Source organism: Anolis carolinensis, chromosome 6, assembly GCF_035594765.1.
Source record: "Anolis carolinensis isolate JA03-04 chromosome 6, rAnoCar3.1.pri, whole genome shotgun sequence".
NCBI classification, from domain to species: Eukaryota; Metazoa; Chordata; class Lepidosauria; order Squamata; family Dactyloidae; genus Anolis; species Anolis carolinensis.
In genome coordinates this window covers 105411858-105437514 of record NC_085846.1, presented here as the reverse complement: position 1 = coordinate 105437514, position 25657 = coordinate 105411858, and the positions used below count along the sequence as shown (strand labels likewise).

The 25657-nt window shown below is 39.1% G+C and overlaps 1 protein-coding gene across 1 annotated transcript; it reads right to left on the bottom strand.

Moving 5' to 3' along the window:
- Positions 1-338: 338 nt before the first annotated feature.
- On the bottom strand, positions 339-25401 carry pitrm1 (pitrilysin metallopeptidase 1). Its single transcript, XM_003221948.4, has 26 exons — positions 25288-25401; positions 21605-21711; positions 19926-20077; positions 19269-19383; positions 19084-19180; positions 17454-17614; positions 16850-16976; positions 16272-16360; positions 14713-14841; positions 13982-14095; positions 13442-13538; positions 12496-12630; positions 11133-11271; positions 10340-10456; positions 9785-9914; positions 9168-9288; positions 8996-9072; positions 8721-8886; positions 8099-8199; positions 7458-7578; positions 6344-6415; positions 5427-5539; positions 4096-4221; positions 3677-3822; positions 2521-2623; positions 339-884 (listed from the first exon to the last, which is right to left on the bottom strand). The coding sequence occupies exons 3-26, from the start codon at positions 20053-20055 to the stop codon at positions 791-793; spliced, it is 2820 nt and encodes a 939-aa protein (XP_003221996.2). The 5' UTR covers positions 20056-20077; positions 21605-21711; positions 25288-25401; the 3' UTR covers positions 339-790.
- Between the last annotated feature and the right edge of the window lie 256 nt (positions 25402-25657).

Sequence of the window (25657 nt, the reverse complement as noted above, 5' to 3'; positions counted from 1 at the left end):
AAAAGTGATACTTTGTGCTCTCTCGCCATACAAGGAAGGTTGGCTAGTAGTATATAGGATGAAATTCACCATTTAAATCTCAACTTGTACCCTCTTGCTTAAAATGTATGTACAGATTTCAGATGTATTTATTATTTCAGGTATAACTTGCCCTTCTTCCAAACTTTACTGTGCCTGGCATTCTCACTGCACTTTATGTCTGCCAACTCCATAGTAAAATAGCAAGTTAAATTTTCATGCAATCCCATTATCAAAACAGAAGGACAGAAGCCTGTCTTTCATCTCTGTCTTTAGTGTCACCTCATGTGAAAGATAACTCCCATGATAAACTACTCATCAAGGGTTGAAATATTTAATGGCACGAAGTTGAGACAAAGAGTATTTAAGGGTGAGTACAGAAGAATGTCAGTCCCCAGAAGAGTTAGTTAAAAACGTGATATTCTTTCAGTTGGACATGATTGACGATCAACCACTGTACAGTGTCATTCTGTGCTTTTCCAACGTACGATGTAGCTAAAACATAATCAGTTGGTCAGAACAAACCATGGCTCTGACAGGATGCAGTTACAATCATAATCAAGACCTGAAGCTTGCAAGATTAAAGAAAGATGGGTGTCATTTCAAAAATCTTTCTTCGGTAAAAAGCAATTCCAAGCTCTTTAAAACAATGGAGTGGAAATGGCTTCTTGTCCTAAATCGCACTTTCAAAAGGGAGATGGGGTTTCAAAGTCATTTGGTACTTGTCACGTGAATTGGTTTGATATCCTCGACGCCAAGACAACAGCAAACATCATCGTATGATCCATGAAGGGTCTTTGGCAGTACTGGGGTTTTCTGGCCCAAGCATAGCCAGTCCTCTTGTGCTCTTCCCAGCTACAAGGTACCTGAAAGCAACAAAAAAATCCCTCATTAGTTTCAGTTTATAGTCCAGGCATTTAAAGGGGGAATTTTGCCTATTCATTAGCTAATTTTTGAGCTGTGGGCAACTCTTTTCATGTCTTCTTTGCTTCTGGCTAAAATCCTACTGGTTACTCCTAATTCAAAGACACTGATTGAATCAGTTATTAAAGGGGGCATTATAAAATGCAAATTATTATGTGATTCTACTGTAGTCAAGAGTAACCAAAGAATAAAGGCCTCTCTTTCTGATAGAAATGCACAACCACACTATGGTGGAAAAGAACCTTAGAAATAAAAAGGATAATTGCCCTAACCTGTACAAGGTTTGTTTCCAGCAAATATGAGGTAACATCCCTATACATTGGCTTGTATTCTGACATAAAGGAGGTTATCCCCTTATCTGCTTAAAAGTAAATATTTTCTGAGAACAGATTTTCTATACACATCTAATTGGGATTACTGAGGTGAGAGACAGAGAAGAGCTTAATATCACAAAGCTGTCCTCTGCTCAGTTATGCATGCATACAGCCTCAAGGCACATTGATCAAGGACTTTGCATCGGAAGATTTCAGCAATTAGACCGCCACCCTAATTGCTTCCTGTTCCTCTCTCCATTAGCTATATGACAATATTTGTCAGCCTTCCTCCGTTGCTTATTGCAGACTAGTTACTCCTTCCTCTTTGCCATTCTGTTAGTTTCTGTGAAGCTGATGCTTGATGATTACATCCAAAGAACTACAACCAGGAAGCAGTAAACGGTAAGGAAGCCATGGTGCTGGAACGGAGGAAACAATGCCAACTGCTCGACAGAACTTGATGCTACTTGTAATTGTGACAAACAAGTCAGATGCCAGGAAGCAGGGCAGAAGAACAGTGGGTCAGGAGTTTCCCCACGGCTGGTGTCAGAAAATTATTTGGATCTGTCCATTCTCCTAAGGCAAAAGCAATGGCAAAATGCAAAGCCTACAGCGCTTGCCCCCACCCCCACCCCAAATTTAACATCTCCTGGGAGAGCCCTCCTTCTTGTTCTCCAAGAGGTTTTCATTTAAGATTATGTCAAATGAGGAACAGTTTTTATGGGGAAAGCCCATTTGTTTTACATGAGTCACTACGCAACATATGCCTCCAGACTGAAAGGAAGCATGTTCACAAAAGTGACTCACAAGGAGAGTGCAGAGATGCATTGGGGGTGACAATGTTCCAGTCACATTGAATGCAAACTCATCACTAGAACTGAGCTTGTTTCCAACAAAAACTTGGAAAAAGGCAAGGCTAGAGCAGTAACTAATACAGGAGCAACAGTGAACAATCTTCTGTGACAAAAACAGCCACAGGACTATGAGGTTGTACTTGCAAACTTACTAAAATAGTGGGATTTAGATTAGTCATGAATAACTTAAATATCACTAATTTCAGTATAACCAAATCGGGATCCAGCCTAGCATTGTCACACATCAGACTTATTTAGTTCAACTTGATTTAGTACTGTTACGTGTCATACTAAGATCTAATTCTATACATTAATACATCCACATGGTACATTCTCCCCTTTTGCCTTCTTGGAGACCTCAACATTTCTAGAATACCCACGCTTATTTCAGACAGATATATTTGACTTACTTATTGGCTGCATCTATCAGGTTGTCCTTGTTGACTGCAAAAAGATGTTCCCTGTGCCGCTGCTTCATCTCATCAGAGATTCCATGCAAGAAGTTATTCATCCCTATACAGCAGAATTCATGTGTTAACTGTTCACATAACCCTCAAGAATAGAAACAGATGGCAACACATCCACATTCATTTTTCAAAGCATAAATTTAAACTGAATAATTTTTTAACTTGCTTCACTCCTGATTTACTCTTCTGAGAAAAGCATGCAGAACATAAAAATTATGCAACCAATTCTGAATCATTCATTTCCTTTGAAATAGTCAAATGCAAAATCTTTTATGTGTAACAGAAATCATACAGGGGCTATAATTTAAACAGATAAAATCATGTCCCCATTCTGTATATATTTCAGATTTCAGTATTAATGTCAAAAATACACAGTATGATTTTACATAGGATTTGTGCTATATTAGAACAGTAAAGACAAATATCACTTAAAATAAAATAAACATTAAATATTAAATAACCAAAAAAATAAGGTGTAAAACACTAATCTGGGAATCTGCTATTGCAACGCATCCAATGAAGTGGTTTAAAACCAGTATAAAAGGATTAAAACTAGGTACATAAAACTAAAATAAGTGCAAATTAATACCCCAACTTTAGGAATTTTAGCATAAATATAAAATGTATCAACAGGTGGGGTATCTTGGCATGCATTTCAGTTGCTACATTTCACCTGGAAAATGCTGACATGAAGTTGATTTCAGTCATTTCAATGGATTGTTCCAGAAAAAGATATAGACAGCTTATTAAGCATAAATGTCAAGCAATGACAGTATGCATATTCCACAATAATTATGCAAGTTCTCTTCCATTTCTCCCATTGTGCTACTTGAGCAATGACTGGTGTCTTTCTCTGGTCTCCAAAACACAACAAATTAAGGGAGCATCACTTGGTGTCCTCCTAACCATCATTTTATCCTTCCCAACTGCAATTAAATGTCGTGAAGGAACAGAGGTGCCAAACTTGCTCAAAGTAAATGTGATTTAACCAACAACCAACAAACAGACTATAAGGATATGGAAACTTAGGTGGGTCCATTTAAGAAGAGTCTCTCTTTCATTCATTAGGTCCAGCAGTTTGAGGAGAGAGGCTTCCTACCTTTGTCAGACGGTGCCACGGGGGCATCCACAGCTGCAAACACAGCGAGTTTGGCTTCATCAATGTCCTGCTGGGAGAATTTGCCCATTTTGGCCCATTCAGCAGCTTTCTCAAATGTACTCAGAGTATGCATTGAGTTTGGATCCCTAAAAGTCAAGGCAGTTAGAAAACAGTGACGTTTCTTTTCCCAAATAATATTATCACAAACTGTCTTGTTCTGGCTTTATGATGATCTTTTCTAGATCAACTGCTTTCTGTACAAGTCACATGGGGGGGACACAAATTCCACTTGAATCAGAAATACTTTGACCACCTGTATTTGGCAATCCACAGCAATGGTATAGAATTCTGGTCTGCAACCTGACAAATGTAAAATTATAGTTTGTGTCCAACTCAGCCTCACTCTGTCCAATACTTACCTATAGGAGTAGAAACTGAATATGCCATTATGGGCAAGCTGTGCACCACCACCATAGGCACCTCCTTTCTCTCTGATTTCTGTATGTAGAAACTTGGCTGTCATTAAACGGGCAAGAATTCGAAGGCTGGAACAGAGAAAGAGAGCAAGTGTGAGCAAAAGGCTTCTCCCATCCCACCTTTGCTGCCTCAGAGGTGGTACCTGTTTCCACTAAGTGCCAGGAGAGGCATGGATGCAACTAGTTCAAAAACAATGTTTTACTGCCATTGAAGAATGGGAAGCCAAGATGGGAACATAAAAGGATGCTTCTGAAACCAACAGCACCTCTGCTCTTCCAGATGGTCTTGGTTCAGATTACAAGAATGATGAGCAGATAGTGATGCAATGTGAGGCAGACAGGGAGGGAAAATCCTGACTCTCATATTGAGTGAGGCCTGGAGTGCATACTACCTGGAGGTACAGGCATCTAAGAACTACTTGCGACTCCCTTTAACTTCATCAACAGTCCAACCTTTGCAGTTCAAGTCAACATTCCTCTCACTGAGCCAAGGACAAGGTTTCCCCATTCCCACCTTAATCCACATACAGAAACAAACAATAATGGCAAATGAATCTTTCCTCAACATCAGAAATGGGACAGTATTCTACCGCTAAATCTTAGGTCATAAACTAGCTCACACTGAGCTGAACAAGATACTAACAAAGTGGAAACTGGCTAAGGGCTGCAGCAATTGCTCTCTGAGGCAGTTTCCTCTTTCTTTCATCAGGGCTGCCATTATTTGGAAGGCACAATCATTTATATTATTAATAAGATCATCATAAGCGTCCTGCTGGATCAGATTAAAGATCTGGTTAGCCCAACATTCTGTCCACACAGTAGACAGCCGATTGCCTATTGCCAACAAAATAAAAATGAAATTGCATTACCATCAACTGACATATAGAAGCTAGTGCCTATGGCCATACCACCCTAAACACGCCTGATTGTCTGATCTCGGAAGCTAAGCAGGGTTGGGCCTGGTTAGTACTTGGATATAGAAGCTAGTGCGAGGCAGTGGAGTGATTACTGGACTACAATTCTGGAGGTCAGTGTTCAAATTCCCACCCAGCTGTGAAAGCCCTCAGGTGACCTTGGGCAAGACACACTCTCAAGCAATAGTGTCATAAGTCAGAAACACCTTGAAATCACGTAACAACAGACCGTTTCTGATACAGAAGGTGATATATAGGCATTGTGACTAGTAGTTACTAAGAGATGTAAGCTCCAACTATTTCTGAAGTCACAATACGTGTTCTGTCTTTGCCATTCGATAGTACTTTTCACTGTCCTACCTTGCATAGTCTGGGGATGTGAAGGGAACCGTTCGTACACAGGCACCAACATAATTTACGGGAAAGGGAAGCAGGAAATGAGTCTTCATCTGACAAGGCTGGAAGGTGGGATCCTGGGGAAAGAAACATAACATATTTTGAGTATGTCCCCTCTGATAGAGATCTGACAGTACTCCCTTGGTGCCCATCCAAGAACACCAAATGGAAGTCCAGCAATAGTTATCTGAGTGCAAGGACATGCTCAACAAGATCACTTTAATCACTCAAAACATCCTTCTCCCACTTGACAGTCTCCGAATGTACTAGAAACAACTCCTCCACCCTCCGGGCTTACTGAGGATGATGGAAATTGAAAGTTCTAAAAGAGCCCAGGCTCAGGAAGACAGGCTTCAATTTTATTGCAGGTGATTTCCACACTTTAATTTCCACACTTTCTCCTTTAAAAGTAGTAGACAGTAATTACAAAACTATGGGCAGTAATTATAAAAAAATAAGGGGTTTATCCTTGTTTTTTTTTAAATTAAAACCATTAGTGTGTAAACCAAATGTCTGGAGGAAAAGCCAGTATAGAGCAGATCATAAATTTAAAATGATGCTGCCATTCAAGGCTTCAAGAACTGCAGGGAGGGAGACTTCATTACCTCAACCTCTCCAAAAGTAATTGTTTAAAACAGTGGTTCTCCACCTGTGGGTCTCCAGATGTTTTGGCCTTCAACTCCCAGAAATCCTAACAGTAGGTAAACTAGCTGGGGTTTCTGGGAGTTGTAGGCCAAAACACCTAGAGACTCACAGGTTGAGAACCACTGTTTTAAAAGAAGGATTTTAGCTGTCACCCCAATGAACTCAAGGTAACTATGCCTGACGAGACACAGGGGAAAAACAACCACTACACTCTAAACCAAATAATCCAGACTCACCGTAATTAGCTTCCTTGTAATCTGGGTGGAACCAAGGACTTCACTGCCAGTAGCTTTGGGATCTGAAGGTTTCTAGGAAGACAAGATTCCATTGATACACCACAGATCCACTCAGGCTTCTACTGAATCATCTGTGCTATTTCCCCTTCTATTTATTATATTACTTATGTTAGGGAAGGGATTCCCAAACTGTCCCTCCTTGTGATTTGGATTTCTGCTCCAAGATTCTCTGACCAAAATGGCTGAGACCTCTGCGAGCTGAAGTCCAAAAGACCTGGATGACCAAAGTTTGGGAATCACTGTATGGCAATAATGTCCAAAAATACCAATAGTAAATATTATTGCTCAGGATAACACTACCTCTACATCCCACAAGACAAGCGAGATCAGATTACAATATAGCCAATGTTAATACCTGATACAAAAGTAAGGTGGAAAGTCTGGGACTCCATGCCAGTCTTTCCCTTCTGCCATGCCTCTCCATTATTTCTCAGTGGTCTTCCTCCCTCTTCACAGCAAATTCTGACTTTGCAACTGATTACTTTCCCTCTCCTTAATAGGTAGCAAACCCACTGCTCTCTCTTTTGAAAAGTTCAGCTCAGTAGAAGGAAATAGCACTCTCCTGGAGAAGTGTGTTAGATCCAAACGCAGCTCTCTTTCTGTTGGTTAGGAAGGGCTGCTATATATCATATAGGTGAGAATCATGCAGACCTTTACATGTTGCTGGACTGAAACCTTATGCCTTCCTTCCCACCAGCAATGCCAGAAGGGATGGTTGGGACTTGTAGTCCAACAACAGGAGGGATGCTGGATTCACTCTTCACATGAATGAACACGGTGCAACAGAATACAGACAAATTTAAAATATAATTTCCTCCCCAAAACCCAAAATACACACTCAGAGGGTCCCCTTATTATGTGTGCTGTATAGTTCAGATATCTAGACTTCCCAGGGAAAGAGCTAAAGTAGAAAAAAAACAATATGCATTATTTTACCTATACTGTATAAAGGAAAAGGGCAGTCCTTTCACAAGATGTATTTATGAATTCCATTCAAACAAGCTAGCAAAGCTTATCAGCTTTTAAATTTTTTAAATGGAATCACTCAATTTACCTCAATTACATGTGGACGGATAGGCTTCCTTTCCTTTTTACTCCTGACAATGCCTTTTATGAATTTTTCTATTGCTTTTGCCGCATTGGGCATCTGCTGAGGAGTGGCATTCACTGAACATCTGTGCAAAAATAAGAGATGTCTGGTTGAATACTAAACTGACATATTTACAAGAAATAAAATGTTCTTTGCATCAGAAAGCACGGTCCATGGGATGATTTCCCCTTTTTGCAACATCTGTCCAGGCTGCAGAGTGGTCTCCCCACCCTCTGATGTCTCTTTATCAAAACTAGAATTTCCCCTGAAAAGAATTTCACCCCAAACTTCATTCAAACACATACACACACATAATCATAAAAAGAGATTACTTTTCTTTTCCTCACTATAGAATATTAAAGATGGCTAAGCAAGTTTCTATCTTTAGTAAGCTGACTTTATCCTAAAATCATAGCATTGTTAGTTTTTAAAAATGTCATCTTGAAATTCCCAAATAATTTCAAGGGAAAGGAAATTGCTGTTCTTAAGGAACTGCTGCTGTGGCAGGCTCCATGTCAGCACTCTGGATCTGTGGAAGAACCACTTGCACTGGAGTTCATTCAAAATCCAGAACATCACATGAACACGAAGAAATGTCTTCTCACCGCATGTTATCACTATTTAAGAGGTACTTCTTGATGCGTGGCAATTTACGGAGCACAGGCTTGATATCAGACATTTCTGCAATTCGCTTCATCAGTTTCACCTGAATAGATAGAGAGGGAGGGAGAGAAATCAGTCTTGAGCTACTAATAGATTCAAATGTAAGTATACAAAATACAACTTTTATTTCCTGTTATGTGTTCATATGGAAACACCACTAAAAAGTGAGATGACTACAGAAGTGCCAAGACCCTCAGAGAACCTCCTGGGTCTCATGCACGTGTCATCATTGTGTGTCTGTATATTCTGACTTGAAATGGCTCTCTAGGGCTTCAAGCTGGATTCCTTTTTATACCTGGACTTCTCTAGTATTTCCATAGAGTTGGAAAAGACCATGCAAGAAAATATGATCAAAGCACGCCTGACAGATGGCCATCCAGAGAAGGAAGGTCCGCTACCCTCCAAGGTAGAAGCATATTCTACTGCTGAACAGCTTTTACCATTAGGAAGTTCTTCCTAATGCTTGGGTGGAATCTCTTTTCTTGCAACCAAGCCCATCCCCTACTTCACTTCCAAAATGGACCTGATCAGGATATTAACTCTGAGCCCTTCCCTTTGTTTTACCTGCTCCATGCCACTGAACATTTCATTCAATTCTCCTGCAGGAGTCAGGGTCCGGCTTGCTCTAATGGAAGCGTAGATGTGTCCAGAATCAGGAATTCCATTTGACAGCTCCTGAGCTGTCATTTTCACCAAAACTTTGAAATGTTCTTCATCTTCAAAATGGGGACTGCAAAAAGTACAGTACTTTAAAATATCATTCTGACACACACACAACCAAGAAATTGAGTATTTACAACAAAATAAGTAATCCCTCTTAAAAAAAAAAAAGGTCTTACTGGTTGAATATTTCACTCCAAAGGTGCATCATGTCAGGCAGATTTCTGTCCAGGCACAGAGAAGAGAAGAGCAAACCCTAATAAATGGGGCAAATAAGACCAGATTACTGAGCAAACTGTTATAAAATGCCCATGGAAATTTATTTTATTCTTTATGTGTTTGGGGACTCACCTGTTCATATATGTCCAAACTGGAGTCATCTGCAGTGATATGAGGGCCAACGGAAAGGCCACCAGTCTTCAGATCTATTTCTTGAGCCTGTTCTCTGTAGCTCAGAGCTCCACATCCCATCCTGAAAAAGGAAAAGGGAACGAGAGGGTGGGAGACCGAATTCCTTGTAGGCTGCATGTTCTCTTTGCCAGTAAGAACCCTATCTAAATCAAGTCCCGCTTCTTTAGACTTAATTGTGCTCCACTTGCTCTGCAAACATGCACAACTGGATTTTCACCTGCTTGCTTTCCCTAAGAGAGTAATCCTAGAAGCCAACTGCAGTCCTGGAAACTTGGAGGAATGAAGGGAGAGATACTGCTTGAAAAACTGAAAATATATCCTTAGGAAAATAATGGGCTTTTTTCCTATCTCCTCCACTGTCCTGACAAGTAAGACTTCAATTGATGTATGGATGAAGGAAGGAGACAACGTGGAACCCAACTCTTATCTAAAACAAACTAAACCACATTAAATCTAAAAATAAACCATGGCAAGGATAACCTGAACCACCCCCCTAACAATTTCTTGGAAGGGTTCATCTTCAACACACAATAACCTTGAACACACAAGTTTCTTACTTGGTGATGACATTGCAAAAAAGTGGAACGTAAGGCCGGAGCTCCTCTGGGAGGGTGTTTAGGCTGGAAACCGCTCTGAAATACACCATGCCATTTGTGGGCTGAGCACAGTACTGGACAGGGACATCATCTGTTATAAACAAGCAAAAAAGAAAAACCTGAACAAACGAACAAATAATATTTTGGGTCATTTAAAAGTCCAAACCTCCCCCAAGCTGTCCCTGCCTCATTTCTTTTCCCCACAAACTGAGCAGAAGGGATCGTGAAAGGTGTAAAGCAAAGGGTCCTTTCACAGATGTTCATTCGGTCTGAGAACCTGACCTTGCATTGAAATCTACTTTCACTTCTGTATAGTTTAAACCAAGTGTGTTTCCAGAAGCCTAAACCCATAGGCAAGAGCTACGAATATGACACACATCCCACCACCCATTTAGGAGGTTCTATATCAGCATGGCTTTGGATGACCCAAATTGCAGGCCAACATGAACACTTGAGAAACCCAGCCATTCATTTTCCTATTAACCCAACCACCCAAGGCTTTTTAGTAAGGCTAACCTGTACGAGCCACCTCCAGTTCAGTAAATGGAATCCTAGGCTCAATGTCTGAAACTTTCAAAGCTGGGAGGCAAGATGTGTCTTCCTGTTGGCTCTGAAGCTCCAGCAGCTCCAATCCTGGCAGACAAAACAGAATGTTACTTAGCAGTTTGGATGTAAGTAGCCAACATCAGTCAAGTTCTTTGGCAGGGAAGCTGGAAAGCAGTTCAGGTCTGTGAAACACATTGAAGGAAAATATTTCCCAAACTGCTACTGATTATGTATATTCCTACCCAACCCAGGTTTGATTTCTAAATGCTTCTATAAAATACAAAGAGCATAAATTGAAGGCGGCCTGTCAATCTTTATCATTATTGACTTTCCTCCCGAAAAACCATCTTGTCTGACACGGAATCTCAGAGTGCATCTACACCATAGTAAGCATGCAGTCTGACAACATTTTGACTTCCAAAGCCCAATGCTACAGAATCATGGGAGTTGTAATTTTACAAGGCCTTTGGTTTTCTCTGCCATGTTGGTGCCTCACCAAACTGCAAATCCCAGGATTTAATAGCAGGTAACTTGGTTTCTAATCCTACAGTGTAGATGCACCCTCTGAGTATCTACCATTAAAATCCCATTACCACTCTTTCCTAATTCATCACCTACCTGTTTTGGAGGACAGATCTGGTCTACCCTAAACAACACAGACTTGTTGGCTAAGAATGACAGGAATTTTGATTCCACAAAACTGGACATTATCATATTAAGGAAAGATCATTTTTCCAGTGAAAAGGAGATAAAATATACTAACCTTTTTCATAGGTTTGTTTCTTTTCTGCCTCAGAGAGAGCTTCAACCTTCTCTTTCAGCTTTGCTTCTTCCATCGCTCTTTGTTTCTCATAGAAAGACATGTCTGGACTCATTGATAATGTCAATCTATGGGGGTTATCCTTTTGCCCAGAGCCATGTCAAAGAAGAAAAAGGTCAAAGTGAAGAGGGTTTCGCTTTCCTCCCAACCCTGCTCAACTATTGGTACAAGTTATCTCTTCAATTACATCAGTACAGAAGCAATGGGGGAAGTGCTGCTTTTTCTAGAAAAATTATACTGTAAACTATTAGTCTTTTGTTCAGTGGTGTGTGTATGTGAACATAATGAGTCCTGTACCCACATCTGTCAAATGATGTCCTTTCCAGGAATATTCTGGGTCCTCCATGTAATTCTATAGTATGTATTTGCAATACATTTTTATTATGATTATATTCATTTATATCCCGCTTCTTCTCTCCACAAAGAGGCTCAAAGCAGCTTCAAAGTGATTCTTTGATAACTTCCAACAGAAGTTGTTCATTTCAATAGGATTTTCTATTATCCTATTGATTTCCTGATTTTATGATAAGAAATGTATTTCTCACTACATTTATATATATGTACAACTAGAAAGTAAATGAAGGCAAATAAAGGAAATACTATGAGGAGATGTAGGATCTGTCAAATATATTTTTGCTCTCTGCAATCTCCCTTGATTTACATATGCAGAAGCCGGATGAACAAAGTAACTGAACCTTATTTCAACACTGCCATTCAGACAGAATCTTTTATTACAACTAATGGCAGCAGGAGAATTCAGAAGGCGACGTAAGAGCCTAGAAGATTCCGAAGTGCCACAAGTGTCATTATATGAAAGACACAGCTCTTGGGAACGTAGGGCAACAAAGCAGTGAGGAGTTTTATCTTAGAGCTCTGTCAGGAGCAGGGCTATGGGTAGCATAAGAAGAATGCCAAGGGGAAGCAATGCTTCAGCATGCCATAGCAAGCTTTTCTAAGGGCAGAAAGGGATTCAAACCTTTATTCCATGTCTCTTGGCATACATTGTGGATGGTAGGGCAGGAGGTTATGCTCAGATCCATGTTGATCTTTCCCAATCAGTAAAGAAGCAATGGGGTCTTAGTGCCATGATACTAATGATATCTGACATGTGATTGACCAAAGGTTTATCCTACATTTTATGAGGATTGTAATTACTTATTTTATTTTAGGCATTTATTGATTGCCTCTGGATCCATCAACACCCCTGGGTTGATAACTGCCAGAGACGAACCTTTGGAACTCTGACCTGAATTGTTCATACAATTATTTAATACTGATGTAGGTTCATACCATTATTGCATCTCACCTTGAAGTACTGTTTTACTTTCTTCTGAAGGAACTTTGGATCCTCCTTGAAGTGCTGCCTGAACTGAGACACTTTCTCAGCAATCTTCAAAAGGTCCACGGGATCTCCTTCGTGGTTCCAGCAGGAAGCAATATACTTGAAGGATGAAAGTAAGGAGAGAGGAATAAAGACAGGTCAGTTTCATGTGAAAGTGGCAAACATACCACAATTGGTATTTGAATAATATATATATTATTCAAAAAGCATAAGACCAGAAATGTTCTGCATTTCAGAATTTTCTTTCTTTCTTTTTGGATTCTGGAATACTTGCATACACATAATGAGACATCTCAGAGATGGTATGCAAGTCTAAACATAATTTATGTTTATACTTATATTCTATATAGAAATCATACATATTTTTTAACAATTTCATGTATGAAACGAAGTGTGAGTGCTGAACCATCAAAAAGTAAAGGTGTGATTATTTTAGCAGTCCACATGGATAGTTTTGGAGTATTTCAAATTTCCAGATAAGGGATACTCAACATGTATGAAAGTTAAAAAGGGGAAATAGTCAAAGCAATATAGGACCAATAAACATAATGGACAAAACTCTTTTATACATTTAGTTTTGAAAACTTTTGAGCCAAGATCATGTTTGTCATATGATGGTTCTAAAGATGTAAGATTACCTCTAAAAACTAAACTGCATGTTCTCAACTTCCATTTGTTCCATCCATTGTTCAAGAAATACCACCAAACCAGTTTCAGGTATGCAGAAAATATCAATTCACAAAGCAGACCTTGGAATTTAGTCAAATGGCTATGATGTTCAGAGCCTTTTTGGTAGAAAAGAATACCATCCTAGTTATAATGGACACTTCTGGAAGGCATTATGTTAGAGACGTTTGGCCGTAATTCTGAGGGATCATATGCAAGACACTTATGAAGAAAGAACACTTACTGAAGTTAAGGCAAGCCCAAAGCTAGTTGACTGGTGCTTCATCTGGATTTCAATTTTGTGTAGCAGGGCTTCAATTCTTTCATCCTCAAAACCATCCCTTGATAAATTAAAATAGAAATAGTTAATTTTTCTCCAAAATCACAAAAACAAACAACAAAGCCACCTGAATTGTTTGACTAAATTGTTTAATGTCTTCAAATAGGAAAAAAAAAATCACTCCCAGTTCATACAGCAATTTTGCTATTAGTTGTTCCGTATTTCCTGATGGGATCAATATATCATTAAATGTACCAGAATTTCTCTGAAGATTATTGAATCAAATACATGATATATATCTTTAAAACAAACGCAATGTCCCAAAGATAATCAAAGTTATAAGCCGCATTCAAAAACCATATTAATAATAATTTAATACAACATAGGAATAGGGTCATTTTTTCAGGATCACATGAGCCAAATCTAAGGCTTTCTCCAAACGTTTTAAACAAGCAATACAAATTTGGGACTGGGAGGGGAAGGAGAAGCACAGACAATACTTACTCAATAACTTCATCAACAGTTCTGGCAATAATTTCCTTCACGGTGTCAATGTCTTCCTCAGAAACCCCTTGAAGGCCAACGCTGAAATAAGCTTCTCGTGTTGAGCCATTAAACCTACAATACAGGGAGAAAGGAATATGAGCAAAAGTGCTTCCTGTGAAATCTTGGAAAAAATACCTCTCAGTGCCTGTGGGTTTCTAGGAGTAAAAGTCCACAAAATGAACAGCTTTCTCGCAGCTTCAGACTTTGGGAAGATGGCTTTTGACATAGTTATATCCCAGGACAGATAGGCAAAGAGATAAAATGGTGCATCAATAACTCCTTTCAGAACTACTTGAGCCTATTCCTTCTTGGGAGAACCTAAAAGCAACTTCTCTTCTACTCCATCTTTCATGATGCCACTTCTGGCCTTTTTTAATGCCTGGACAGGAAAATGGCAGTTGGCAGCAAAGCATACCTTCTTTCCACAGAATTACCCACAACTTATCTAGAAGTATATCAAAATCCATAATTTTGGTTCCAAAACCTTTCCTCAACTTATACAAGAAGTCAATTTATATACGAGTATATACAAAACTTGACTCCATCTCAAAATTCCCTATACATCTCATGATAAATAAGGCTAAATAAGGTCCCATGCAAAGAACAAAGTGAAGATTGCTCCTCTTTTAAATGCCCAGTCTAAATTCAAGCTGTGGAAAGAGCTCTGTTTTGGAAGGCACCACACTTACCCAACATCAGGTGAGAAATCTGTTCCCAGTCCAGCCTCGATTAAAGCTTTATAAAAGGGAGAATTGGGGCCACCAACCAAGAGAGAGGACAGCAAGTTTAGCGTAAATGTTTCAAAAGTATCGGTAATGCTATAAATAAAACAAAAATACACAAACATATTAAGAAAAGTTTAGGATATCAGTGGAGAATACAATATAATCAATATTTTGATGATGATAATAATAAAATTGTGGCTCTGTCATCAATGCTTTTGACTAACATTCTACCACCATTCTGCCCTGGGTTCATATGAAGGACCAAGCCGAGGTAAAACTACCACCACTATCCCATAAGCAGTTTTATCAAGCAATAGGTTGATCAAGTAATATACAGTAGAGTCTCACTTATCCAACGTTCTGGATTATCCAACGCATTTTTGTAGTCAATATTTTCAACACATCATGATATTTTGGTGCTAAATTCATAAATACAGTAATTACTACATAGCATTACTGTGTATTGAACTACTTTTTCTGTCAAATGTGTTGTATAACGTGATGTTTTGGTGTTTAATTTGTAAAATCATAACCTAATTTAATGTTTAATAGGCTTTTCCTTAATTTCTCCTTATTATCCAACATATTCACTTATCCAACATTCTGCCGGCCTGTTTACGTTGGATAACCAAGACTCTACTGTACTTATAGCTCTCTTTTATCTTAACTATTTCATATGGTTGTTTTTTGGGAATGCCTGGAGAAAGACGGAATTCAAAAATATTCATTCAAAGCTATAATATAAATTAGCCCTCTAAACAGTAAAATTACAATTGCCCTTCCATTTCAAAAGCTTATTAAAAGTGCCAAGTACTCCAAATATGGCCAATACCACTCACAAACTAGCCCTGTACAGATGTACTGCACACACATAAAATCACAGCACAGTCTATTTCAAGGCTTTCATAACAGGAGTATGCTTCCAACTGGAAATAACAAATACCCATATTGACTCGAGCCTAATGTGCCATCAAATCTAATGCACACCTAATGCACACCTCATTTGTCAAAACCCCGAAACAAAAAAAGAATGCAATGTACAGCAGCAAATGGTGCACTCTTTGTAACATAGCCATTACAACTGCTGCCTGCTTGGAATTCCTTCTTTAAGATCTAAAGTGTTAGACCACCAAAACTTCCAGCAATGGAAAAGAAAACCTATGCTGTAGAATGAATACACTTTACCTGCCTTGGTTCAATGCTATGGAGTCATGAGAGATGTTGCTTTATAATGCCTTGAGCCTTCTCTGCCAAAGAGTGCGAATGCCTCACCAAACTACAAATCACAGGATTACATAGCACTGATCTATGTCAATTAAATTACAGATGACATTCATCAAATAGGAGCTCCAGGTGCTCCTGAAGCAGCTTCTCCTATTGCTTTGGCTCAACACTAACATTACCATATTACACGAATCCAATGCACACCCTAATTTTGGCAAGGTGTTTAACCAAAAACAGGTGAATGTTTGATTTGAGTAAGTACAGTATTATCACACTTCGTCGCATTCCAATCTACTTACTCTGACAGGAGGTAGCTGACGCTGACCATTGTCTGCTTCTTGGAATCTGTAGCAAATGAGTCCATGCCACATATCACATGGTGTTCTCTCTGTGAATGAAAATCCAAAGTGTAAGGTGGAAATAAAGCAGCGTTCTCCTTGTCTGTGCATATGTGCTTTCAAGTCAAGGGTTGACTTATGACAACTCCATGAATTTCATAGGATTTTCTTAAACAAGGAATTCTCTAATGTGGTTTCTCCAGTTCTTTCCTTTGAAATAAAGCCTAGTATTCACTGGAAGTCTCTCATTCAAGTATTAACCAGGGCTGATCCTGCTTAGCTTCTAAATTGTAGAAGAGGCTCAGAAGGAGAAGTGGTTGTCAGAGATAACCATAGGATCCCACCTTAGTCCACTCATTCTCCCAAGCGGGAAAGTATGTCCCCAGTTGGGATAATGTTCTCTTCAATTGATGCCTACAGATAACTGTAAGACATGCTCTGCAAGCCACTTGCTGTCCAATCACACACACATCTTACCATATGACACAATTACTTCTAAGAAAAAGAGCAGACATGTTCACAACCAAGCAAATACTCACAGGCTTCTCCCAGGGTTGCTGTGGCGGGACAGCAGTATTTGATTCAATTTTCTGGAATTTACTCAGGGCTTCCTCGTGGATTTGTTTCAAGTGATGCTCCAATGGAAAGTTACCATATGTGAAAAACCTGTAATTGGATGCAAGGTGATTACTACCAGTACATCAAAAAGCCTAAATCTAACAAAGGCTCATTTGCAACAGATTTCAGCATTTAACATCAAAGAACGTGGCTTCAGCATCCCTTATCCAACACTGGCTGAAATAGTGACAGCTTTGTATTCTGATGTTCTAATGTACACCAATTGTGTGTCATGCACATAAACATCAAACTATTGTTTGACATTAATATTAAAGGCTAAGTACATAAGGTATATATGGAATATAAATGAATGTTGTGTTTAGACTCCAACATCTAAAAGGTCTCAAGCATTTTGGAAAAGGGACACTCAAGTTGTATCTGTCGTTTTTAAAACCAGAAGTAGAATTTTCATTGCATCTAACTTCCCTCATATCCAACTTAATAGAAATACTTCTCTTTCCCTTCACTGCATTAACAAATGAGGCACCCTGGTCCTTCTCCATTTTCTGAACAGACTTTTCATACCTTGCATTGCTGGGATGGTAGTGTGTGGCATGAAACTCCTTCAGCTGTTTCCAGGAAAGATCAGGAATATTTAGCGGATAGCCACCAGACACAACTGCGTATGTGTGGTCAGGGAGGAGTTTGTTCTGAAGGTGCTGAGAGAATACTCTCTCATTGTCTGTCTTAAAAGAAATATTTCAGTAAGAATAAAAAACACTCACCAGAAAAATTTGTGTCTCACACTATTAACTGGGCAACATCTACTTTCTTTTAAAAATGGCAGAAAACACCCAGGTTTCTTAGGCACACTACCAAATCTTAAGGCAATGGGGCTCAATTGCATTTCTTGCAATTCTCTGCCAAGGACACCAAATTAAGTGAAAACCCGATTCCCTGCAATTTCTACATACTGGCAAGATAGATCTTAAGATATTGTGTATCATTTCTTTCCATATATGTGTCCTTTCCTTCCTCTCAGCTAAATACGCTCAGCCTTTTTGAAACCACGACTCCATATTTCCATATATCCCAATGTCCTGGTGACCACTGTTACTCTAGAACAGGCATGGACAAACTTGGGCCTTCCAGGTGTTTTGGACTCCAACTCCCACAATTCCTAACAGCCTCAGGCCTTTTCCTTTTCCTCGTCTAATGTAAGATAATGATGTAGTTTGAACAGCATTATTTATATGGTCAGTGTAGACTCATATAATGCAATTTAACTGCACAGAACTGCATTATGAGTCTACACTGAACATGCATTATAATGGCAGTGTAGATAGGGCCTAGGTCTCAAGTACAACTTCTACCAGAAGTTGACTACAGAGTTGTGCTGAAGGACCTAGAGATTCCTAGAGAAGTTTTCTTTCCAGGAATCTCTATGTCCCCCAGCAAAGCTCTATAGCAAGTATGGACAAACTTCGGCCCTTCAGATGTTTTGGATTTCAACTCCCAGAAATCCCAGTCACCTTACCACCTGTTAGGAATTGTGGAAGTTGAAGTTCAAAGTTTGTCCATGCCTGCTCTATGGTCAACTTCTGGTAGAAGTTGATCACAGAATAACAGAAGCTGAGCTAGAGATTCCTAGTGAGATCATATTACTCAAAGCCTGAATAATCAAATCCACAAGTTTTAAACTTGCAAAGCTGGAAGGCTGGCTGTATAATTATCTAAACTTAGATATAGGGGTATATGCTTTTCATCTTGCTGTCTTGGACCCACTGATCCATTCCATCAAGGTCACTTTGAATTTTGATTCTTGCTCCTACAGTACAACTTTGCTTCATCGGTAAAATGGAGAAATCTTTTAACTTTGAGAAGGTCCCATCCTCATCCATAAATGAGAAAAATGCTGAACAGCACAGGATCAGTAGAGTACTTTACGCTTGAAACTTTCCTCAGGTTGACATGCAGATCATCACATTTGAGCTTTCTCGCCAATGTGAAAAGAAGTAGGCCTGAGGCAGGATGTACCATAAAACTAGCTTTAAAAAGCTACCCTTAAATCATTTTTATTCCACCCACTACTAGCTTAACATTTATGACTGTGAAACTTGGTCTACTTCAAACGTTTACATTTCAATTTTGAAACACAAATGTCCCCAAGCGGCAGCACTGAATGAAATGAACAAAATAATCAAAAAGGACTTACAAATGCACCCTTCATTTCATTAAAAACAACTCCTTTGAAGGTTAATGGTGTTTGTGGGTCTTTTGGGTTCTCATGTTCTAACCTCCAGCCTTCCTGCCTGAACAGAATTAAGACATACAGGAAAACGAGTTAATATTCCTTTGGATTACACCATCATGTACAGCTGACAAAATGTGAGGTCTTACCAGAAATCTAGATGTCTCAAACAAGGAAAAAACGCAGCATCCAAGTACACAGACAGAAGATTCTGAAAATCCTTATGATTTTGGGTGGAAAACGGGTAGAGTGTGTAGTCACTAGCTGTACAGAAAATAATTGAATATATGTACACACCAATTAATGGTTTCTATAGTTCAGTTAATACAGAAAACATGCCACATCATCCTTTCCTGTATGGTTACTGTTCAGATACATGTCAATGTTTAACTTGTCAAAATTGTACCACTTAAGCACAAAGTTTCTAGAGATATTATCTGAAGAAATGAATTCCATGGCTCTCAAACTTTAAGGTCCCCCAACGTACAAAACTCCAGCTCCAAGACAAGAAAAGCACTACATTTTGTAGTATGTTTTGTAAGAAACATATCTCAATCCAACCCAACTCCCACCACTTGGAAGGCTAACCCTATGTATCAATTATTTTAAATTGTATTCCTTGAATCTATGTTGATAACCCCAGCCTGGTTTCTAAATGCTCTGTATAACTATAATCATGTTGGCAAGTTGACACTCAGCACTGGAGTTAGCAATCAGAAGGACACTCAAGAGATTCCCAACACATATGCAATTCATCATTTACACACAGCAAAAACCCAAGAAGCTATTCAGTCTCATTTCCTCACCTGTAAATGCATTCATGAAAGTAGAGAGCGATCTGTTTAGCATCTTAAAGAAGGGGTCTCGGACGGGGTATTTTTGTGACCCACAAAGTACAGTGTGTTCAAGAATATGAGGGACCCCAGTACTATCCATAGGGGTGGTACGGAATTGAACACTGAAAGAAGAACAGAGAAATGCTTGGGAGTCACAGATAGAAAGAAACCAAACACATAAAAGTAATATGCTACTACTATTTGGGCAGAATTTTCAACAGTGAGGACTGCTGGTATCCAATTCAGCAGGTAGGTGTATCTGGGCTGGGGGTCTACTGAACTTTATGGAACTATCCAAAGCTCTGAACAAGTTTGGTAGCTAAGTTCAGCACCTTGGATAGCTCATTTAAAGACTGCCATTTGCGATTGCTCCACTGTGAAAGAACTATTGTCTCCACTGGCCCCTGAAGGTTTACAGATGTTTTTAACGAAGCCATCTTTGATGGTTTCTTTGAATTTGTCAGAGACAAGTAGGCAATCCTGATAATACTTTGCTAATACTCTTTGATTTTTCTCCATTGAAAATGAAGACAGAGAACACTGTGATGTTGCTGAGATCTCAGAAAATATTTGACTCAGTGGAGTCAGCTCTACACCGCAAACCTGTAGCAGCTGGACATTCCCCCCACTTTTTAAGAAATGTCAGTCCATAAGCCTAGTGTGTATTTCATTTGGCGTTGACAAAACAATTACACATGACACATTGTTGTGCTGAAGTTTGAAACTGGAGGGTGAAACTCAACACAGCAAAAATGTAAACATAACAATTACTATATACGCTAAGATCCCATAGCCGCAGAAGATACATTACTCGCAGGACTATGTTTACCTGCAACAGCAGATATGACTGAACACCGTTAAAGTACCTGACTCCCAGTCCCAGTATACCATAAAGTTGCACTGGTGAACTAGAGATTCCTAGAGTTATATCCCATCTAGGACTTTGCTCATCCTCAATGGAAACTTGATAACTTCAGTGGGAAGCATACCATATGTACTTTGTGATTACAGGGTTTTTCCTGCTTTCTTGAAAAACAGTTGACATGTGGTGTTTTAAGTATTTCCTTGCAACAGCACGTTCACACTTATAGTCCTTGAAACCACAGACCTGATTGTTAGAGCTAAACAGAAGTGTGCAAAATGCAGTCTGGAGGCCATCCTGTCTTTCTCATGCCCCCTCAAACTATTAATTTCATTTTATGTAAATTAAAAATTTGGTCCAAAATGTCCCTTAGGAGATATTTTGTCACTGTCATTTTAGGCCCAGGAGAGGACTTTTTCCCATAACAAGAAGTGGCCCAGAATTCAGCTTCCAGTCACATCTCATTGGGGAAAAATAGCAGAGAGGTCTAAAAACATGGAGAAATTGCCTTTTTTGGAGAGGGGAAAGTATATGAAAGGAATGCTCCAATGTTGCCCTGCACTCTCTTAACCTGCAAGAGTTATCTACCTGCAAGAATAATTTGGGCTCCAAAATGGAGTACCCTCCCTGAGAAATAAAATGACACTGAAATCCACTTGAAATCCAGCAACAAGTATTAAAGCTGGGATCTATCTTTCCTCGAAAGCGATCAAGGGGCAAACAAGGATGTGCCCTAGTTTACCCTCATAACCACCCTGTGAGATCATTTAAGTGCAGCACTGTTTACCTGAATAGATTATTGGAATCCTCTCGTGCCACGTGCAAATACTTGGCCCCCGTCTTATCATGGCTGAGGTTAACTGCAGTTAAGAATAACTCAGGCACAGCTGTCACCTGGGAGGAGGGAAAACACACGTATTCCATTAAGCACAAACAGCAAAGCCACAGTTAAAGAGTTATTTGTTACAGCCCAGAAATGATGCATAGAAAAGCGGAAACAGTTGCTTGGCCCAGAGCGTGATGACCTTATGCAGTAAGCTGCACTTTAGTCTTTGGTGTTATGTGTTGTTCAAGTTCTTTCTGACTTACAGCTACTGTGATGCATGGATTTTTCTTAACAAGACTTCTTCAGAAAATGTTTGCCACTGCCTTCTTCTGGGGCAGAGAGAATGTGAGATGACCAAGTGAATTTCCACAGATAAGTGAGGATTTGAACCCAGGTCTCTTGGGTCCTTGTCCAACACTCTAATGACGACACCACTCTGGCTTTATAAAGTGTGTAGTCATTATGCTATATAAGATTTCCAAATGTATTATTATTGGAGGTATTGTTTGTGCAGGCTGTATTTTAAAAAAAATATTTTCCCTAATGTATTTTAATATTTTGTGTCTTTGAATATATGTGTTTTAATGGTCTATGTATTATTATTATTATTATTATTATTATCATCATCATCATCATCATCATCATCATCATCATCATCATCATCATCATCATTATATTTAACTGTGTTGAACTCCAACAGCCTTAAGGAGAGGCAAGTAACAAATCAAATTATTATAGTTGTTGTTGTACATTGGTTTGTTAAATTCCGAAAATCCAACAAAAAGAAATGCCTATCTTATCATTATGGATAAATTATGTAAAGGCTTAAAGGTTAGGAGAGGCAGGTAACAAATGAAATGTATAATTATTATTCTCTTTCCATTTCACTTTCTTTTTTTATCCAGTTAGGATGGAATGTAGTCATTTTCTAAGAGGCTAATCTATGTTACAAATTAGTGGAATACTATTCAGGGCATTTTTGTGGTAATTGAGCCTGGTTTATTTGTTATCTCTGCCTGCAGTGTTGATATTAACATTCTTTGAAATATTACATGCTGCTTCTATCCTTTGTTAGAGGCATGTTTATTTCCCTTGTTAGAGGCATGTTTATTTCTCATGTTCTTGTTTGGTATGTGTTCTTACGTTTGAGACTATTGCCTCTTGTATTTGTTGGCAACAGAGGAAAGCAACATATCAGCTTTTTAACAAGTTACTAAAAACAAACAGGCTAATGACCCTTAGGCTTTTCTTCATAAGGCCAACCTTTTTTTTTTTAAACACGTTCCTATAAAGTTGTTCAGCAAAAATTCTTACCTTATTGTTTACTGACAAAGATGAACCCAGCAAAACTTTATCATGGAGATTTTAACACAGTTCTATCACATTTGCTTTTTAAAGTTGTATTTTTGCTATCTAGTTATTGCTTTAAGGACTGCCACATTTTACCCAAAATGTTGTTCAAGATGAAAATGGCACACAAATGCACTATAGAACTAAAACTACTTTACAAGCCTGAAATTTCAAGGTGATTTTCGTCTCCAATTGATTGTTTAAATAGATTGAACTCTTCTCTTTTGTTGAGTGTGTTCATTTAAGAAAATAATTTAATGTTATCGCCAGCCCAGCTTCTAATTTTAAAAAATCCCCAAACTGTGTAATAGGTGAGAAAGTGCTGGCTGTATTTTATAATTTACTCTCAGTTCAGACAGAATGCAGTGAGACAACAAATAACTCCCATGTGTTCATGTGTATTTGACTAAGTTTTAAATGGTTTTAACTGTTTGTTTTTAATATCCCTTGTTTAATTCTATTTCAGGGTTTCAGGTTGCATTGTTTTTAGTATTGTTCATCGATTCGAGTCTCTTTTAAGAGATAAAAAGTGGAATATCAATTATTATTATGATAATGATGATAATAATACAATGGGTTCGAAGATGCAGGGATTCCTGATTAAGAATGCCCTTATATATGACAGAAGGATTCTTGATACGTTCTCCCCTAGAAATAACCTATAGACTACAGGAGTTATGTGATAGAAAAGTTTATGCGGAGAAAAAACCTGCCCAAGTTGTCTACCAAGATTTATATCTTTCAATCACTCACAACATCCTTGAAGAAAAAAAACACTGGATTATCCTAAATACCAGGAACATCATAATAATAATAATAATAATAATAACAACAACAACAATAATAAAGCAAAGTGAAGAACCTGCTTTGATTGAAGTCAAAAATCAGAAACTCCTCAAAGCACAGCAGACAAAAAACCAGTACAAGAAAGCCACACTACAAACTAGAGCTGACAGCTGGCACAACAAAACACTGCATGGAAAGTTCCTTGACAAAATTGAAGGAAAAGCTGATAAGGAGAAGACCTGGCTCTGGCTCACAAATGGGACCCTGAAGAAGGAGACAGAAGGCCTGATCCTTGCAGCCCAGGAGCAAGCCATCAGAACAAATGCAATTAAGGCCAAGATCGAAAAATCAGCTGATGACCCAAAATGCAGACTGTGCAAGGAAACCGACGAAACCATTGATCATATCCTCAGCTGCTGTAAGAAAATTGCACAGACAGACTACAAACAGAGGCACAACTATGTGGCCCAAATGATTCATTGGAACTTATGCCTCAAATACCACCTGCCAGCAGCAAAGAACTGGTGGGATCACAAACCTGCAAAAGTATTGGAAAATGAGCACGTAAAAATACTGTGGGACTTCCAAATCCAGACTGATAAAGTTCTGGAACACAACACACCAGACATCACAGTTGTGGAAAAGAACAAGGTTTGGATCATTGATGTCGCCATCCCAGGTGACAGTCGCATTGACGAAAAACAACAGGAAAAACTCAGCCGCTATCAGGACCTCAAGATTGAACTTCAAAGACTCTGGCAGAAACCAGTGCAGGTGGTCCCGGTGGTGATGGGCACATTGGGTGCCGTGCCAAAAGATCTCAGCCGGCATTTGGAAACAATAGACATTGACAAAATCACGATCTGCCAGCTGCAAAAGGCCACCCTGCTGGGATCTGCGCACATCATCCGAAAATACATCACACAGTCCTAGACACTTGGGAAGTGTTCGACTTGTGATTTTGTGATATGAAATCCAGCATATCTATCTTGTTTGCTGTGTCATAATAAAATAATAATAATATATTTATATTCCGCTCTATCTCCCTGAGAGGACTAATAGCGGAATACAGAACACATATATGGCAAACATTCAATGTCATTACACAATTAACAACAAAGAAAGACAGTACATAGAAAGAGGCAAGGCTTCTCACTTTTCATCTCCGGCATCTGGAGGCTGTGCTCGACTAGGCCAAGGGGAGGTGATGTTGTTCCATTTCCCAAGCCGAGAATGCTGTTGTCCATAGACGCCTTCCCAATCAAATTCTGCCAGCATCTTTGCAGGGGCCCCTTTTATCTCCCTGCCTAAGTGGTACCTACTTATCTATTCACATTCCTGTTTTCGAACTGCTAGGTGAGCAGAAGCTAGGGCTGATGGCGGGAGCTCACCCCAACCTGAGGCTCGAACTGCGGATCTTCCGGTCGACAAGATTTTCAGTAGCTGGTAGTTTAACCTGCTGTGCTAGAAAAGATGAGATAGAAACTCTTCAAAAAGTAATATATTACCTGGTTGACTGTGAATCCATGAATGCAATCCCCGGTCTTGTACTGCAATGCTCTTTCATTGGCCAAACTACTCTTCCACCTCCACAATCTTGGGCCATATGACTTGGAAATACTGAAAAGAAAGGTGCGAAAGAAAATCAAAGTCAATTCTTCATTGCCTCTCTATATAAAATTAGCACAGCAGCAGCAGCATGCACAGGGGTTTACAATATACAGGGACATGTCCCTGCCCCATCTATCCACAAAAGGAAAAGAAAAAGAACAAACAACACAAAATCAGGAATCAACCTGGGCTGGTCAGTAGTCAGCTACAATAAATCACTACAATCTGGGTTGGATTGAGTGCCCGACCATTAAATAGCCTAGCTCG